At 45.3% G+C, this 18184-nt stretch overlaps 3 protein-coding genes across 4 annotated transcripts; 1 reads left to right on the forward strand and 2 right to left on the reverse strand.

The window, feature by feature from the left end:
* Positions 1-317: 317 nt before the first annotated feature.
* On the reverse strand, positions 318-11790 carry LOC108136267 (phosphatidylinositol 4-kinase alpha). Of its 2 annotated transcripts, XM_017257326.1 has the most exons (11): positions 11491-11790; positions 10429-10642; positions 9301-10371; positions 8565-8624; positions 7669-8170; positions 5953-6939; positions 3776-5583; positions 2330-3246; positions 1968-2156; positions 1659-1905; positions 318-1165 (listed from the first exon to the last, which is right to left on the reverse strand). In XM_017257326.1, exons 1-11 carry the CDS (start codon positions 11584-11586, stop codon positions 780-782), a joined length of 6477 nt encoding a protein of 2158 aa, XP_017112815.1. In that variant the 5' UTR covers positions 11587-11790; the 3' UTR covers positions 318-779. The 2 variants fall into 2 exon arrangements, with proteins under 2 accessions (XP_017112815.1, XP_017112816.1); XM_017257327.1 differs by lacking the exon at positions 8565-8624.
* Positions 11791-12508: 718 nt separating this feature from the next.
* Positions 12509-15457, forward strand: LOC108136325 (polycystic kidney disease 2-like 1 protein). Its single transcript, XM_017257427.2, has 2 exons — positions 12509-13513; positions 14062-15457. Exons 1-2 carry the CDS (start codon positions 12593-12595, stop codon positions 15355-15357), a joined length of 2217 nt encoding a protein of 738 aa, XP_017112916.1. The 5' UTR covers positions 12509-12592; the 3' UTR covers positions 15358-15457.
* On the reverse strand, positions 15374-18061 carry LOC108136326 (seipin). The gene is made up of 3 exons (XM_017257428.2): positions 17454-18061; positions 16296-16783; positions 15374-16232 (listed from the first exon to the last, which is right to left on the reverse strand). The coding sequence occupies exons 1-3, from the start codon at positions 17735-17737 to the stop codon at positions 15886-15888; spliced, it is 1119 nt and encodes a 372-aa protein (XP_017112917.1). The 5' UTR covers positions 17738-18061; the 3' UTR covers positions 15374-15885.
* Positions 18062-18184: the final 123 nt, after the last annotated feature.

Below are 18184 nucleotides of genomic sequence, written 5' to 3' on the forward strand. Positions count from 1 at the left end.
GGATGGTAGACTGGCAACACTGGTTGGCAGTTCAATCGTTAAATTTGTTATTGAAATGATCTCCGATTTGATTTTAACCTTCTTTAAAGCTTAATAAATTATTATTTCGTACCATTGATCCTGACATAATATGGAAAATTTTAAAATAAAATTTTGTTCTGCAGCTACTACTGATAAAAGTAATAAATTTTGGACATGCAAACAATTTCGCTACGTATGTAGTTTCCCCTTATTATTAACTTTTGTGATACTCTCACAGTAAATAAACTTTAAAGTACAAAAAGATTAACAAATTGAATGATTTAGCTTGAGATAAATTTAAGATTTATATATTTTTATTTTTCCTTCTATCACATTATTCAGTTAAATCAAGACCAAAATATTTTATTTCCCAAGAAAAACTATTAAATTGTCAAGAACCACAAAAAAAGGTTTTCCATTTCCCATTAAATAACATATTTTTACCATTGTATAACATATTGCCCTATAATTGATTTAATATTTATAAATATTTTATAACGTATATATGAGTCGTAAAATCTTGGAAAAAGTTCAACATCTTATAAGTACGCGAAACAAAGAAGATATACACCACACTCGGAAAGTGCGGGTTAAGGAATACGAATACGGGTGCGGCAACGAAACATCATCAATATAATACGAATAGGGTATTTTTCTGTTTTGTAGATTTGCGGTTTGGAGTTTTGTGGATTTTTCTCAAGTGTCTTTTGGCCAACAACAACAATGAACAAGAGGCGCCTGTACTTGGTAGTAGGATTTTAGTAGGGTATCTGGTTCTGGTAGTACTGGATCATATCGTAGGTACGCGTGCGGAAGTTCTGGTACGAGTTGCGGATGACAGCCAGCATGTGGGCGGCTGCCTCCTTGTTATTCTTGGTGGCCACGAATCGCTGCTTCAGCAGGTTGATCGTCTGTCCCCGGAAACATGGCAGTCCGGTGTCCAGCATCAGGGAGACCAGGGACACAATCGCATCCTGGTACGGGCGCACGGCGAGGAAGGCCTGCACGCACAGCTCGCTAAACCACTTGAAGGCCGGCGAGTCCATCTTGCCGCCCATGATCATGACCATCTCGTCGGTTAGCTTCATATCGGGCTCAAAGCCGATATTGCCACCTGGCGAAGACTCGAACATAAAGCCAAAATCTGTAAGAAAACGAGGAGAAAAGTAGGAGATTAAAACCTTATCATAAGATTAAAACCTTATCAAAATAAGCAACCGTTTTTTATAAGTGGAAATCAAAGAAATCCAAAATCTTGAAAAATGCATATTTTTATAAATCCTTCGACTAAAGACTAGTTTATACAGAATTATTTAAATAATCTTTTGAAGATTAATTTCACTACAATTTTGTTGACCTCAAAACAAAATCAGAAAAAGGACATTTACTCATAAAATATTTTGTTAACATCATTTTTAAATATACTATAATGGGTTTTTTTAACTACTTTTGAACGTATTTAATTAATTCACTTTTAGATAACATATTGATCGTTTAAAACAGTTTTCGTTAAACATATGTATTCCCGAAAGTAGCATATTTTTCTGGGAGTTACCGATTAAAAAAAGGAATTTCCTTAACATTACTTGTTAAACTTTGGTAAAAAGAACTGAATGAATCGCTAAAGTGCAGCTCACCGATGTGTATGATGTGGCCATCCTTGTCGATCATGATGTTGCCATTGTGCCGATCCTTGATCTGAAGCAGATAGCCAATCAGCGAGTAGGCGGCCATGGATTTCACAAAGTTCGCCCGCGCCGCCTGGAACTCCTTGGAGCTCTCGTCGCCATACTGATGCAGGAAGTACTCGGACAGTCCACTGTCCGTCTGTCGGCCGAGCTGATCCCGCGACTTGGCATTCGGCACGCACTCGATCACGCCGCACTGGAATCGATTGAAGTCCAATTAGGATCCTCAGGGACCAAAGTAAGGCAGTAAGGACTCACCCCTGGAGCGGTGGCCACCACGCGATAGGGGAACAGAAACAAGTCGAGTCCCACCTGCTGGAAGATGCTCTTGAAGATGGTGATCACCTGCAGGGCCAGCATGTCCTGGCGCACATCGTCGCCCACCTTGAAGATGGCCGCCTGCCAGGACTCCACGCCCAGCGTCATCTTTGCATCCTCCTGGGAATTCTGTCCAAAGGAAAGAGTGAGAAGTTGGGGAGGATTTTAACAAAAAAGGAAAATACCCTCGACAAGCTTAGACAAGGCATAGAAAAATACGGAAATGGCTAAGCTAATCGAAGATATATTTACGTTATAGAGTCGGAAATGTGTTGTGAACTTCTAACCAATTTTTATCGTACCGGATTGTTGGACACCTCCATGGCACGTGTCTCCAGTTCCGTGATGCCGCATCGATACACCCGGAACCTGGCCAAATACGGCGCCTTGGCCGCACTCTGCATGGGCGTGCCGCTGCTGTAGTCGATGTCCAGGACCATGGCCTCCGGATTGGAGGGCAGATAGCAGCCGCCCTGCACCTTGATCCTGCTCAGCGCCGCCAGACACGCGTTCTTCCGCTCAATGCCCTTGGCAAACGACCGAATCTCACCGGAGACGGCCGTTATTTTGCCAAAGAAATCGAATTCCCGCTCGTAGAACCGCTTGGCGGCGCCCGAGAACGAGGCGATAATACTTTGCGACAGCTGATCGAGTGCCTCGTACAGATTGGGATCCCTGTGCTGCTGGTCCTCGTCCATGTACATGTTCGTCTGCATGTTCCATATCAGCTGGTGCGCCACAATCTGCGATCTCCGCGAGATGTTCTTGATGAACTCCACCACATAGCCCATGGTGTCGTGCCGCAGGGCCTGAACCAGCTGTGGAATATACGGCAGCACCGATTCCGCCGGATACGAGGAGAGCGTCTTCACGGCATACTGGGCCGTGAGCGGATGCGATGGATACTGCCGCGAGAAGTAGGCCAGCGCATGGATGGGCGTCACCGGCGACCAGGACAGGATGTACACCAGATCCGGACTCTCCTGCAGCAGGTTCTTGGTGGTGCACAGGTACTTCAGTGCCTCGGGGATGTGGCACACCGCTATGGGATCGGAGCAGACCAGTCGCGACACCTCCTCGTCGATGATCTCCGCATTCTTGATGCGCTGCGGCAGGAAGACGGCCAGTGCTGGGTTGTAGCACCAGGCGAGACGGGCGTAGTCCCGCCAGACGTTCGGTTTGTATGGCCGGTTTCGCCACTCCGTGATCTGCTCCTCACCTTTAAAGCGAAATTGAAAAGGGATAGTTTAAGTTTCATATAAGTGGGAAGCGTAACTAACATTATTAGTATTAAAGTATAAATATTATTATTATTCGAAATCGATATGGTTATTAAAAACCAGAGTCGAGTATCCGACTATTAGTTACCGATTGCTCAGTCAGTTTTTAAATAAATATATGCCCAGAAAGCTATTTGGTTTTAGGTGGCATTATCTACCGAGCTTTAAGGTCAACACAATAAGCTAACGGCGCTTTTTGGCTCTCTCTAATATAAGAACTCCGATTATCAAATATGCAGTGACGTCATAATTCAATATTTTCCTATAACTTCTAAAATACTGGTTCAATTTGGGTACTTTTTGGTGTGACGTTAGATATTAACATATACCGGCCAATAATTGGCATATACCTTGACTCAGAAAGAAATTTTGAAATCAACTTGAGCTGTGTAGGCATAGCTAGAATATACCAAATCTCTGGCTTTTATAGACTGAATAGACATGCATATGACGGTGAACTCTACTCACCTGGCACTATAAGATCGGGCAGACAGTTGGGATTGTACCAGGTGATGAGGAACTCCAGCTCGACGGCCAGCAGCTCCAGGATCAGGTTGCGTTTCTTCATGTAGTCCTTGTCGTACGAATCCTTCTGGTACTGCAGCCGCTTGGAGCGATTCGAGCGCTTCGACAGGGTGGACGTGGAGTGCGGAATGGTGTTGTACCAGCCACTGCTGCTACCACCACCTGCCACGCCCATGCCCATGCCGACGGCATTGCCACTGGCACTCATGGAGCGGGTGTAATCGTTGGCCAATCCACTGCCACTGATCAGGGATGCCGTCTCCGGGTTGTTCCTCACCGCCAGCATTTGCGTGGAGCTCACGGAGGCGTTGGTCAGATCATAGTCACCCACTTCGGAGGTCACGAGGTGCTTCTTTTCGCTGCGCATGGTCTGCCAGAACTTGAGCAGTATCATTATGTCCTCCAGCAGCTGCTCTCGACTCTGATTCGGACAAGTGGGCGGTCCGCAGAAGTAGTCCAAGGCATTGGAGTAGATGCGCTCGCGCAGTATATTCCTCGCCAGCGATTTGGGTATGGTATTGCCCTGCAGCAGCGACAGACCGCACTGCAGCAGCTTGAAGCGACAGCCCACCGTGGACACCTGGCGATTCTGCCGGCTGCTCTTCAGTATGGGAAGACATCGGTGCAGCAGCAGGCAGAACATCTCGACCTTATCGCGATTGCAGTACTTGGCGGTGTCCACCATTTCGGAGAGCAACTGCAGCCAAATCAAGTGGGGGGTGATAAGAATGGGCTTGCTGACCAGCTTGCAGCCCTCGTAGGCGGCCAGCGGGTTGGTCACCTCCGTTTCCCAGGCAAACAGGCCCATGCGCTTCTCGAAGGTCGTCTGCCAGGCACTGACCATCTCCTGGATGAAGCACAGCTCCAGATCCTGCCGTGCCGTCAGCACCCATTGCCAGCACTCCACGGCCGTCTCCATGGCCGATTCGGTGAACAGCTCCAGCTGCGAACTGGCCACCGCATGCAGCAGTTTCCTATCGATCTCCGAGCAGATGATCAGATAGGCAGTGGCCCGCCACAGAGCTCCACGGTGGCGGGCATCGCTCTTCTCGGCACAGGCCTCCCACACATCGCTGACCAGTCGATCCGCCAGGCCGGCCTTGTCCTTCTCGCTGAGCACGGACAGCAGGCCGCTAATCTCGCCGGCGTATTTGCTCCTCAGGCAGAGAACCGATACGAATCTTGGTGTGTCGGAGTTGACGCAACTGGGCCGCTTGCTCATGGTGCCGCCCGTGTGCAGGGCACTGCTGCTGACCACCGAATCGAAGGCCAGGGCCAAGCCACTGTGATGGGCCAGCACGGGGGTGGGTATCTGATTGGGGTACTCCTGCAGGTGGGAGCGCGTGGATCGGGGCGCCCACTTCATGGCCTCGTTCACGATGCCCTGGCACCGATCGGCAAAGTCCTTCAGGCGCAGCTCCCTCGCCGGCAGTGAGTCCATCAACTGCAGCGTGTACGGCGTGGAAACCACCCGCAGTGTGGGCGTCTCCTCGTTGGGATCCAGGCTCAGCGAGTAGGCCAGCAGCTGCAGGATGTCCAGCATGCACCACAGCACGCGCCGATTCCAGAGCAGGTGGGGAAAACGATCGACCAGGAAGGAGAGATACTGGTCGGCCACCACCTGGATGGGCTTGTGGATGTGGTTGAAGTAGACCAGCAGCAGGGTGGCCTGCGATTCCAGCACCTTCTCCCGGATCTCGTCGTGGGCGTACAGCACATTGCGGAACTTCTCGAAGACCTGGTCGGCCACGCTGCAAGAATACAAATAGAAGAAGCCTTACATTTGATAGTGTTAAATTCAGGGTTCAAAACCGAATTAAATGTCGGTTGCGGTTACTGTTACGGTTAAAACCAATTTTACTGTTGCGTAACCGTTACGGCTAAAATAATATTTCTAAATTAAAAGTTAATAATTAGAGCGAATAAGATATTGGAATTTTGTAGAAGCATTACATTTTTTACTAGTACTTATTTACTTATGAACGCTTTGCAACTTCTTATAAAAAAATTAATATTATTCTGGTTGCTTAATGTTTCGGTTGTCGGTTGTCGGTTACCGGTTAAGGATAACGGATACGAAACCGTTTGGATACCGTGGTTAAAGTAAAGATAAGCCATACCACTTGACGCACTGCCAGATGCCCGTCTTGTCCCTTTGGAGCGCCGTGTCGCAGAGGTAGCTCATGATCGGCTCCAGACTCGGCTCGTCCGCGTTCTCGACGCGCAGCATCTCCAGCCAGTAGACGCTCAGCAGATAGGTGCACTGGGCAAAGGAGAGCTTGTTGATGGCCGTGGCCACATTGTCCGAGGAGTGCTCCAGCAGGACCAGGATCTGGCTGCGCAGCTCGTTAACCGAATCACTCTTGATGGCCAGCGTGTAGTTGAGCTCTCGCATATCCGACTTGTGGGCCGTCTGCGAGATCAGCAGCGGCGACTTGGCGGCTATCTGCTGCACACCCTGATACCAGTCCGCTGGCCAAAGCCGGGCATTCGTGAACCCCATCACCACGCAGTAGGCCCAGAAGTCCTTGAAGAGCTTGTGCAGCCGCTGGCGGGGATTCTTGATCGGCGGCAGGCGGCGCACCAGTACCGCAATCACCGGTATCAGCATGCCCAGATTGCCAGCCCGCGAGCTGGCCTTCTGGGCGCCCGGCGTATTGTCGTAGCTGCGCTCGCCATCCAAACCGATCTGCACGAACAGCTCCAGCAGCTTGCCCAGCAGCTCCAGCATCTCCGAATCGCCCTGTATGTTGGCCGCTATGTTGCCCAGTGCATTGACCACCGCATCCGAGACGTGATGGAACTGCTTCCTGTGCTCCGGATCCGATGTGTAGGCCAACGAGGCCGATTGCACGGTCACGCGCGAGAACATCTTCATGATCTCATCGAAGACATGCGTTTCGCACTGCGAAATGATCATGCAGCCCAGTTGATCCACTATCAGGGCGTTCTGCTCCGAGGGCACCTTGCAGAAGCGCTGGATGAAGAACTGCAGGATGTTCTGGGTCGTCTTCGAGGTGTCCTTCAGCGCCACGGCCACATGGCCCAGCATCACAATGATGTTTAGGCTAACCAGGTTGGATTTGTGGCATTCCCCCTGCGATTCACTGAAATGTTCAATGGGTTAGAGACAATCTTTTGATGTATTTCAAGCTCTTATACACTAAAATTCTCAGCTTCGAAATGAATAACTCATTGGAATCATAATCATGGGCTTGAACTAATCAAACATTTAATTTTGGAGCTATGAAATTTCATTTTGGAAAAGCTAACTGATCAAAAAAATGTTGGGATACATTTTCATTATTTCTATATTTAAATTAAAATAGTTTAAAAAATATATATCGCAAGTTTTTCAGATAATTAATAGTCTCTTCTTTATGCAATTGTGTATGAACGCGAATTCTTAAGTTTTCCAATTTGGGAGCTACGAAATGTCATTTTGGATAATTAAATAAATTTGGGATATTTTTATATTTAAATACAAATAATTGAAATAAGTAAGTTCTTTTGATCATTGATAGTCTCTTCTTTATGCAAATGTGTATGGCCGCGAATTCTTAAGCAAAACAATCTAAAGAAGGTCTAGCTAATTTCTAAAGACTGGGCTGATGAGCAATAGGTTTTCTCGATTTCTTAAGAATTTATATTTAAAGAATTTATAATTTAAGAATTTAGAATTTATATTTATCATTGGTGATTTTTGTATGTGAGTAATTTGTATTGACAATCATTCTGGCCTTTAAGAATCCGAGTGGATACTCAAAACATAAATTTTGACTCCTTGACTGATGATTCCAAAGACATAGACAAACAGATCAAGATTGTGCACCCACCTGCCTGACTTTTCGGCCGTGAAAAGCCGGTTGGATACGTTGGCCACCAAGGCTGGGACACAGAACTGGTCCAGGGTGTGGGCAGCTCGCAGGGCGATCGATAGATTCTCGATGGCCGCATCGCGGAGAGACTCGAAGGCAGCGTGACCACTTCTTCCGGTTCCACTGCCCGGCAGCTTCTGGTTGTCCCCGTAGATAACGACCGCCGTCCGCGAATCCGAGTGCTGCACGGCGATCTTAAACGGGGTCAGCTCCTTTTCCTTCTTCTGCTGGGCCAGCGATTGCATGGCATGGTCATGCAGTTTGCCCAAAATCGGACTGGGAGCCACCAGGAAATCGCGCAGATACGATATCGAAGTGCCAGCGATATTGGGAAACTTCTGGGCCAGCTTGCCCAGACCCTCCAGACACACCATCAGCAGCGGCATGTGATCCATCACGATCTTGTGACTCAGCTCCAAGTTCAGTTTCTGCGACAGCCGGCCACACAACTTGTCCGCCTCTGTTTTGGGATGATTATCGGGGAAATGGATTAGTACTCACTATAATGGCATCATCATTTAGCTGTTTGCAAACAAGGAAACGAGGAACAAAAAGAGGATGAGCAGGATGTGGGTCTGTTGTTGCAGCATGCAGCGAACAAAGGCCAGGCAATTAACAATAAACACACAAAACCAAAATATAAAGTAGTCCATTCAAGAGGGGAAACCACAGAGAAAACCAACGGCTTAACAAATTTTCTGTATAAACCTCAAGTCGGCCAAATAAATCAAAGATTTCGACAATTTTGTAAAACGGGAATTAGTTTTCTACATTTCACTTGTAGTTTCCCCCTTAACGATCAGTTTTGTGGGTATAAAAATCGAAACTAGTTGGGTTTACACTGCTCTCTTGACCTTTCTTCAATAAAAATTGCAAGCCATTCTGCAGGGATGGCACATTATAGTCGACGTCAACTGAACCATATTCCGGGTTCCGGCCACCAAAAAAACAAAATTAAAAAAAAAAACTATAAGAAACTAAAAGAAATTAAGGGATATAACTGAAAACGAGTTAAAGAAAGAGAGAGGTGTAAGGTAAAGTTAAATTGTATTTATTGTTTAACTTAAACAATTATACAACTAAAACCCCAGTTTTTTGAAATTACCATTTTATACATTGTATTAAATAAATCCCTTAAAAAATCAATTTTTACCTAGAATTGTATTTGAATTTTGAAGATATACAATTTTAAGTTAAAATTTAATTAAAAGAAATGGAATAACTAAATTTCATTGATTGTTAACTTAAAATATAAATATATATCATAATTGAAATATACAAAAGGATCTTCAAACATGTATTGTAAAATAAATAAAAAAAAAATGTATAAAATAAAAAACAAAAATCTTTCAAATTGCAAAGCTAAAAACGATTGTTTTATACTAAACGTGTTAATATAAAATGAAATAAAAGTAATTTTTAGCCATCCCCCACTGACTATCAACTGTGCTACTTCCCTCTCTCTCTCTTTCGATCTGTTTTGCAATACATATAGCTGCTTAGATAGTCATTTTGCATTTGCATTTGCATTAATGCCGTAGCGTTGAGCTGGAATTCGATGTCGATCGCACGTGGAGGATCTTCGCTTACCCGTTTCGTCGCGAATGGCCCAAACCAGGAGGTCGACGCACGCCGCATTGGCCATCACATTGACCTTGTACTTGTTGACCACCGCGATGCCGTTCTCCTCCCGCCGCTCCCGTTCCTGATCCTGCTGCTTGTTCTGCAGCTCCGTCTGCCCGTTGAGGAAGAGCCGCTTGACGAACTCCTGCACATCCTTGGTGAACGGGGTGGGCAGGTCGACCTGGTGCTGCAGCAATTCCCGCAGCAGGGTGACCAGAACCAGGTTCAGCGTTTCCGAGAAACTCTTGTAGCAGTAGCCCTTGATCTGGTGCAGCGAGAAGATGTCGCTGGCCTGCTCATCCAGATGCTCCAGCGTGTCCTTGGTGAGGAGTTTCTTGGACACCGCAAATATGGTCTGCAGATGCTGGATGGGAAACGGTGGCACTTGGTACAGCGGTCGTGGGCCACCCTTTGTGGGCGATTCGCAGACGCGCATATTGGGAAACTGATTGAAGCTGGAGCCGTAGCGTGTGAAGAAGTGCGTCCGTGGATCGTACGGCACGGAGAAGTAGCTGTGCAGCGAGGGCTTCTGTTGGTGGTGCTGTTGTTGTTTTCCCGCCGACCTGTGCCTGGCATCCTCATGGTTCTGGGCCTGCGCCAGACTGCCCGACATGGAACGCGGTATAATGGGTCGGAATTGATGTGTGCCCGCCGCCAGGCGTTCGCTGCTGCTGAAGGATCCGCCGCAGGTGCCACTGGCACTGCTGCTCGATCCGGTGCCGTCGCGCCCACCGCCCCGCTGGATGGGCAGCAGCTCGGGCGGAAAGATGCGACACAACAGGGGAGGATCATTGCTGGCATAGCGACCCATCGATCTGGCCAAACCGAAGAGCAGCGGCACCGTCGCCTTGCACAGGATAATCGGAGGCGGTGCTGAGCTGCTGTCCCTGCTCGACTTCACAATGTTGGCCAGAGCACCCAGCGTTTCCACTTGATTCAGGATGATCTCCTCGCGGGAATCCGGACACTTGGCCGCTATGTCAGAGAGCAGGGTGTTCAAACAGAAGCTAAACTTTTCCGCCGACGGAATGCGAATGCCTGGCAAATGCAAAATCATTAATCGATGAACTATGAACCACATAGACGTAGACCCACGTTCGACCTTGCTGCTCCGCGCATCGTCTATCCAGACGGCCTTGGGCAGGCACTTGGCCAGGCGGAGTAAGTAAGGCACAATCTGGCCCTCGTGCTGACAGCCGCTCTCCAGATAGTAGATACCCAGGGCTATCACCGCATCCTGGGCCCGTGTGTCCAGGCAAAAGACTCCGGCGGCATTCTCCTGCGGGCAATAGCGAAACAGGGTCAGCACCTGTGACAGAAAAAGCAATAATTAAAAAGAAGCCATATATGAGACAGGTGTATCAAGTATATAGTTTAGTTTCACTAGGATAGTCTTTCATTTGCCAACTGCAAAATCTATGAAACTATAATAAAACTAGAAATTATTGTTATTATATTATTCCTTTTTATAGGGCAATAGTTTCAGTTATGAATATTAACCTTTTAAGATTATAGAACATTGTGACAATCTGCCTTGTTAGTAATTCTTACTATATTTGAACTAATAAGTACGAAATAAAATAATTTACTGGGACCTTTCTGCATCATCACAATTCCAAACACCTAATATACTTTCCCTTTAAATAGGGCTATCGTTGAAGGTACGATTATTAAATTATAAAAATTATAGAGCACTGTGACTTATCTGTCTTGTTAGTAATTATACCTATAATTGATTAAATGGTACTAAATAAAATAATTTACTGGCACCTTTTTGCATTGTAGTCTAATATAAAATAAATATAATAAAATAAGTATTTCTGCACATAGTTTTTTCTTCTTAAAGGGCAACAGTTGATGTTACAAGTATTAAACTTTTAATGAATAATTTAGTGGAAACCTTTTCCTTTAGTTTAATGCCTCCTGAAGTAAGTATTTCTGAATTACAACAGTTTACAAGTGGTGTCTTTGCGAAATGTAAAGACACCCCCGCACCCACAACTTTACCGACCCCCCCGAGCACCCACACCCACACCCACGCATGTCTGTTTTATGGTCGCCGCTCAAGGTCAGTGCGAAAAGTCGATTGCCAGGGCAACTGGCTGAAATTCCAGAGCACTGGGTGGCCAGTGGGTGACATGGGACTGGGACATGTACCTTCTCCCAGGGAGTCGGCTGAATCCCAGCCAGAACGCGGGCCAAACACAACACGGTCCGCTGGTACGTGTATTTATCCGAGGCGGTCATCGTCATCGCTCCTCGTCGCTCCTCCAACTGGCGGACACCTGCTCCTCCTCCGTTCGTTCGTTTCGATACGATTCAGTTCAATTGGTTGTGTACCACACAATCGCGCTAGGCTTTCGTCATTTTCGTAATTCGCTCGTAAAAATATGTAATGAAATTAAATTATTTTCCTTTTTATATTAATTTAACTGTCAATGTGACCAGCGCGGACTGACTAAGAAATACCGCGGCGCCTGATAAAATACACAAAAATAAACCGCTTAACCCTTACAATGTCCGTCAAAATAGCGACGAAAATGGAAGACGCAATATTTTGAAATATTTTTGAAATCATGAAAGTACATTACAAATCCAAAATGCAAGATTGTTTAGCAAGGAATAAATAATTATGTTACCTAAAGTTTAATGAACTATCCTCATGAAATAAAAAGAAATTTGCAATTATTTTAGAAACTTTTTGTTTAATATAAGCAATACGGTACAAGCAATACGAATATATACGGGCTATACCTGAAAGAATCCTAAATAGACGTAAATAATCACCTGTCGAATCCCAATATAGAACTAAAACCTTACTTACAGGTAGCCTAATTTCATAGGACATACAGCTCAAAAATACATTTTTGAACCTTCTTTATAAAAATAAAAAAATATATTAAGCGAAAAACTGTTAATTACCATAGTTGCCAGTTAGCTTGTACTTTTTAACTTGAAGTTGACTTTATTGTACATATGTAAAAGTAAACATGGGTAAAAAAATGACCGTTATAAATATGAAATTTGAAATGGGCTTTAATTGGTAAAGTTATGGACTAAAATTATGCCACTTTAAAATAAATGAACAATAAAAAAAATATTTCTTACAAATAACAGAGTCTGGGATTTAAAAAACTATTAACGTAGTTGGCCTTTAAATATATGTAGATCACTTGTTACGATGTTAATCAAACCTCGTAGATTATAAGAGGTCTTAAAAATAGTAAATCTTCAGGTAACCTAAATAAAACCCGTTAAAATGAATGTGAAGAAAGCCCATTTGGCAATGTTCGGGATAACGATCGGTATAATAATAGGCTGCATGGCAATAATCACGATATTTGTCGGCTTCAAACACGAGATGGTCAAGTTCAAAACCATGTTGGTGAGCATGGTGATAGTGCTGATGTTCCAATTCCTGATAGGGGATCCCATAAAATTTGTGGTCCTGGCCATCGACAGGACGTTCTGGCCGCCAAGTCTCTATATTCCACCGCGCAGCGATAAAGGAAAGGAGCACGATCGCAGGGATTTCTTGAAGCAACGCCTGAGCAGCCAGAGAGCCAATTTGGGTATATCGTCGCAGTATAGAAACTGGAAACTAAACGAACAGTACAAGCTGATCGCCCACGATCTCTTCACCTATGGCCAGTACTTCCTTTGCCTGATGTGCATGATCCTGGTGACGCGCGATGAGACCCTCTATCACAATACCCGCATCATCAAGGAACTGTTTATGAACAATCACACCGATTATACGGGCCTGAAGGAGGTATACTTTCTGAACCAGTTGTACGACTTCATTGAATCCACGCTGGTCATTGCATTCAATTCGAACTCGAGCGGTGGAACTGCCACCGGTTGGGCTCATTCGGAGCAGACGGTTCTCCTGGGAGTGATTCGACTGCGCCAGCTAAGAGTAATCGATCCGGATATCGGGCTGAGTCCACCGCAATTCTCCGAAATGTACTACATGCCCGATTGGCAACTTCCCTACCGAAGACTGCACTATGCGGATAAATATTGGCGCATCTATGAGCCCTGGATACCCATCACGGTGAGCTTCGAGTTCCTGGACGGCCTGCTCATGAACTTCGATCATGTGGGCTCCCTCAACAGTTATCCGGAGCTCTCCGGCTACGTCAGTCTGCTGGCCAGGAGCACGGCGAATAGCATGAAGGTAGGTGATAAACTAATTTTTCCAGAAAAAGGGATACCCATAATCCTTTTCACAAAATCGGGTTGTGGTTGTGGTTGTACTTTTACAGTCCTCTTACAGCCAATTTTCCAAAATAGTTTTTATTTTGATCAAAACATTAAAAAAAAAACCATCAATAATTATTATTTAACCTTTTTTTTGTATCAAAAAACAATTTATTTTTTCTAAAAAATAATCATTATTTAAAGAATTTTGAAATTTTAAAAAAATAATCATTATTTGTGTGATTTTTAAAATAAAACTTATAATTATAGCGTGTTTGTTTAATAAGGATCAATCGATAACCTTTTAGAAATACGTTTATTTGTAATTCTAAAGAAGAACATTATACTTTTGATTTCATTCCTTTTTTCAGAAGTGCAAAACCCCATTTTGTAGGTATACATCTAAAATTCTCCATTAATGAATTTCCCAAGCGGAGTACCTCATTTGTAGGGATTCCTTTTTTTTTTTTTAATATAAATATATAAATTCCTTACCCAAAATAATTATGAAAACCCATCCCAAAGGTGTTGGACTACCTCAGCGAATACCACTGGCTGACCCTGAACACCTCGGCGGTGTTCATCGACTTCACGCTGTACAATGTGGACGTGAATCTGTTCAGCATATGCACGTTGCGGCTGGAGAAGACCCCATTCGGGGGCACCGTGCCGGACGTTCAGGTGGAGAGTGCCAAGCTGCTGGAGAATGTGGACCAGATGCCATTCGTGGGGTTGCTGGCGCTGATCATCTATGTGGTGGTGTTCATCCAGTTCGCCCAGTCGCTGGCCATCAAACTGTGGTACGAACCGGAATTGCTGCAGAGCATTTGGAACAAGTTGGACCTTTTCATCTTTCTGCTGAATGTGATGGTGGTGGTGTTAGTGGTGCTACGCGAGGCCCTGGTGGCCAATATGATGAAGAAGGTCGAGGGTGCCAGCAAGATGGAGTTTATTGACTTCAGGCGGCCGTCGCGCATGCATCAGTTGACCACGATCACAATTGGCTTCCTGATATGCATGACCACGCTGAGACTGTGGCGGGTCATGCAGTTCTCCAGTGTCTTCGAGCTGTTCACCAGGACCCTCTATTTGGCCTGGGCCGCGGTGGCCAGCACGGCCATTGCCATCGTTATTTTCCTCATGGGCTTCTGCTTCGCCGTGGTCACCATAAACGGAAATAATAGCAACAACTTCAATCGGTTTGTCAAGAGCATGGTGATGTGCATGTGCTTTTCGTTTGGATTTAGTGCCCAGGTCAAGCCATCGGAATTGTTCCATGGTGGCAAATGGCTGGGCATTCTCCTATACGGTGTCTTGGCCTTCGTCATCATCGTGCTGCTGATAAATGTCTTTGTGTCGCTGATCAATGATTACTTCACCATTGCCAAGACCATGAGGGACTCGGAGAAGGAGCATCGGATCAATTTCTTTGAGTTTCTGCGCATTGAGTTCTCGGGCTTCTTTAATTTCATCCACAATTTGCCCTGCTGCCGGCGAAATTACGTCCGTAACAGGCGCACGGTGGCGGAGAATGTGAGCCGGAAACTGAAAGCCATTGATGCCAAGACCATGATGCAACAGAGGCAACGGCGGGGCTATCAAGAGGCTCACCGACAAACGGACGAAGAGGCCGAGGTGGTGTACAAAGATCGTGGCGAAAGGATAATCAACGTGGGCAATATCCTGAACACCCAGTTAACCCTGCTCAGCATGCTCCTGTTCGACGATGATGATGTAGATGAAGTTCAGCCGGAAACCCAGGAGTCCAAAGAGGCTGAGGAGAACGAAAAGTCCAAAGACAAGGATCAAGCAGAGGCCTAAAAGGTGGATCTAGTTGTTAACTTTTAACAGAACAAGTTTATTATTTGTTAAATTGGGTGCTTTTGTAAATTCGTTGATTGAATAAAGAAGAATCAGTGTATCTGCATCTTAGCTTACACATCCTCAGCTTAAATGGAATGCATTCTGCTTTATGTGATCGTTTATAAACTACAATAAACAATCAGTAGCTAGAGTTATTGCATGATGAACCTGCTAAATATGATTAAATTACATCCAAACTGTAATTGCATTATATAGGTATAAAATATAAATTATCGGGGTATCAAATATAAATGGAATAACACCTATAGCTTCTAATTACACAAAATATCCACCACTTAAATGAACTAACGTTGAACTAATTGGGCTGCTTAAAGTAAAAGCAGAACATTAATGAATAAATCCGCCGGAATACTTCGTTTGGCAGCTGTGTTAACTAACTTAGTCCTACAATCTATTTAGTCTTTGGCTCAAGCGTCGCATGGGCGTTGGTGGTAAATGGTGGTCCCCCTTGTTTTATCTCAGCTTTTAGTGGTCCGTGGTGGTGGTGGTCTTCTTCGAATGACGCTTATGCAGCGCATCCTGGGAGTCCGGCTTGCCACTGCTGGATTTCTTAACCAACACCAGTTCATCGGAATCCGCATCGCTCAGTGTATCACTGCCGACGTCCGCAATGCCGGACTTATCACTGTAGGCAACCAGGTCATCGTCATCATCCCGCAGGCTGCTCGCTTTGGAGAGAACTACGCCGGGTTCCAGCGACTTCGTGAGCCGGGCGTATTTGATTTGCAGGCTGTGCAGCCAGCTGGCGTCGGACCAGTGGTACCAGCTGAGCAGAAAGATGACCAGTATAAAGAATAGATTGGTGCTAATGGCTGGAAGACAAACAATAAGGATTAGCGGGGAACGGCAAACGTTGAACATGAAGAACAACATACCCACTATGGCCGACAGCACGGGCCAGTTGAACATAATGTATCGCAGACCGGTAAAATCGGCCACTATATGCAGTGTCACCGTGTAGAACTGGATCTTTTGGGACTGTATCTCCACATAGACATCCGTAATGGGATGCTGTCGTTCCTCCAGATACCGTGAGAATATCTCCACCGGAACCTGCTGGAACTCCTCCTTCCAGCCCAGCACATAAAGCGGACTCAGTGCCCAGGTGGAGATCATGCGGATCAGCGGCGATCGATACCGCATCATGGCAGATCGGCAGGAGTGACCCCTCAGCATCGAATCGTAGTCCCTCATCTCGGCGCACACCATGAACATGCCCAGCTCCAGGTTCTGCGGCGATTCCGGCATATCGATGTTCACGATCACCTTATAGGCCTGGCCAACCATCAGGAGCTGTTGCTTCTTCGTCAGCGAGACGTGGGCATGGGGAAAGGTGCAGGGCGTGCTGGTCTCTAAGCAAGTTCTGCGGATGAAAAAACGGCATTATTAATATAGGTTTTTCATTTATATAGAAGTGGCTACCAAGTCTAGAAAGCCAGATAACAATAATAATTGTAAAGGGCACACAAGTGGTAATTGTATCAAACACAACTTGATAGATAGACTAATTATGGTCATATTTATGAACCTGGGTCCCAAGACCCTTTTCGGACATATCTTTAAATAAATACATATAAATTTAAAGATTTGTTAGCGCAATTTGTTTGTAAAAAAAAATACATGTTATAAAGCTTACACGTGGGAATTTATTGACAATATCTACCAACTTAAAATTCAACATTCATAAAAAACTAAAAACCTGTATATACTGGGTAAGATATACGGTAAATCCTTTGGCGATCCGAAGTATTCTTACTGAATTTAGATTTAAATAATTCTCTATATGAGGTGGATTGTCAGGATAGGGATTTATGGATAATCTAGGAATTTGTTAAGCGTTTGTAGAGTATTGTTAGGTATGTATATTTATTACTATTTGATTTCCTTAAGCCATGAACAGCTTCAAGTCAAAAATAATGTTCTGTAGATGTTGGGCAAGATCTCCATTAGATCTTCCAGTGAACCGATTTCCATTATTATTATTATTTCCATTATTCCTACAAAATCTCCTCCGAATTTCGACCTATACTCACTTGAACTGCATGTGGACGGGGCGTGTGTGTGATATGGCCGGCATGTAGACGTAGTAGAAGGCTGCGTACATGAAGACTGCCAGCCAGATGATGAGCACTACGGCAAAGGCGATGAGGCCCATCCGGAGGACCAGTTCGCGGACCGTGCCCACCTTCTCGTCCGCCTTGCTCCGGACGCGATCGTACACGTTCCAGCCCAGATTCAAGGCCGGGCGGATGAGGAAGCGGCGGCCCAGGCCCAAGGGATCCAGGCAGAAGACCACGAAGCGCAGCAGGAAGTTCATGGTGGTGGACTACACTAAATGCAACTGAAACTGAAGAGCAATTAAGTAAACTAAGCTATTTTGTATTTCCCTGCTATCAGCACTGTCGATTGCTTATCGATTCCCGATAGTGGCCTGCGCTTCGTTGTAGTCCTCTCTTGCCGGAGAGATTTGCATAGTTTTATGGTTCCCAATGGGCTGATTCATATATAGCTAAAGCGCTGCGGTCCTACGATTCACGAGCCAAACGTTGTGCCAGCTCAAAGGTCAAAGGTCAGTGCCGAAACGATTTTGTGGGTGTTTTATTTCCAATTTGAGACGTTGTTTGCAATGATAGCGGAATAATAACACTGGCCAACATGCTAGCGAGGATCGGGCCAAGATTTGTACTCTATTCAATTATTTATTAAATGTTTTACACCAACGCCACAGGTTTAAAAATAAGGTATTAGTTATTATTTTTCTATT

Source organism: Drosophila elegans, unplaced genomic scaffold (assembly GCF_018152505.1).
Source record: "Drosophila elegans isolate 14027-0461.03 unplaced genomic scaffold, ASM1815250v1 contig_149, whole genome shotgun sequence".
In the NCBI taxonomy this organism is placed as follows: Eukaryota; Metazoa; Arthropoda; class Insecta; order Diptera; family Drosophilidae; genus Drosophila; species Drosophila elegans.

Coding starts and splice junctions, on each gene's coding strand:
- LOC108136267 (XM_017257326.1), bottom strand. CDS start 11,586: ATGACGATGACCGCCTCGGATAAATACACGTACCAGCGGACCGTGTTG. Junction 8,625..9,300: donor GGCCATTCGCGACGAAACGG/GTAAGCGAAGAT, acceptor AATATGGTTCAG/TTGACGTCGACTATAATGTG. Junction 3,247..3,775: donor GCCCGATCTTATAGTGCCAG/GTGAGTAGAGTT, acceptor TTCGCTTTAAAG/GTGAGGAGCAGATCACGGAG.
- LOC108136325 (XM_017257427.2), top strand. CDS start 12,593: ATGAATGTGAAGAAAGCCCATTTGGCAATGTTCGGGATAACGATCGGT. Junction 13,514..14,061: donor GCACGGCGAATAGCATGAAG/GTAGGTGATAAA, acceptor CCCATCCCAAAG/GTGTTGGACTACCTCAGCGA.
- LOC108136326 (XM_017257428.2), bottom strand. CDS start 17,737: ATGAACTTCCTGCTGCGCTTCGTGGTCTTCTGCCTGGATCCCTTGGGC. Junction 16,784..17,453: donor CCCGTCCACATGCAGTTCAA/GTGAGTATAGGT, acceptor TTTCATCCGCAG/AACTTGCTTAGAGACCAGCA. Junction 16,233..16,295: donor CGTGCTGTCGGCCATAGTGG/GTATGTTGTTCT, acceptor TTTGTCTTCCAG/CCATTAGCACCAATCTATTC.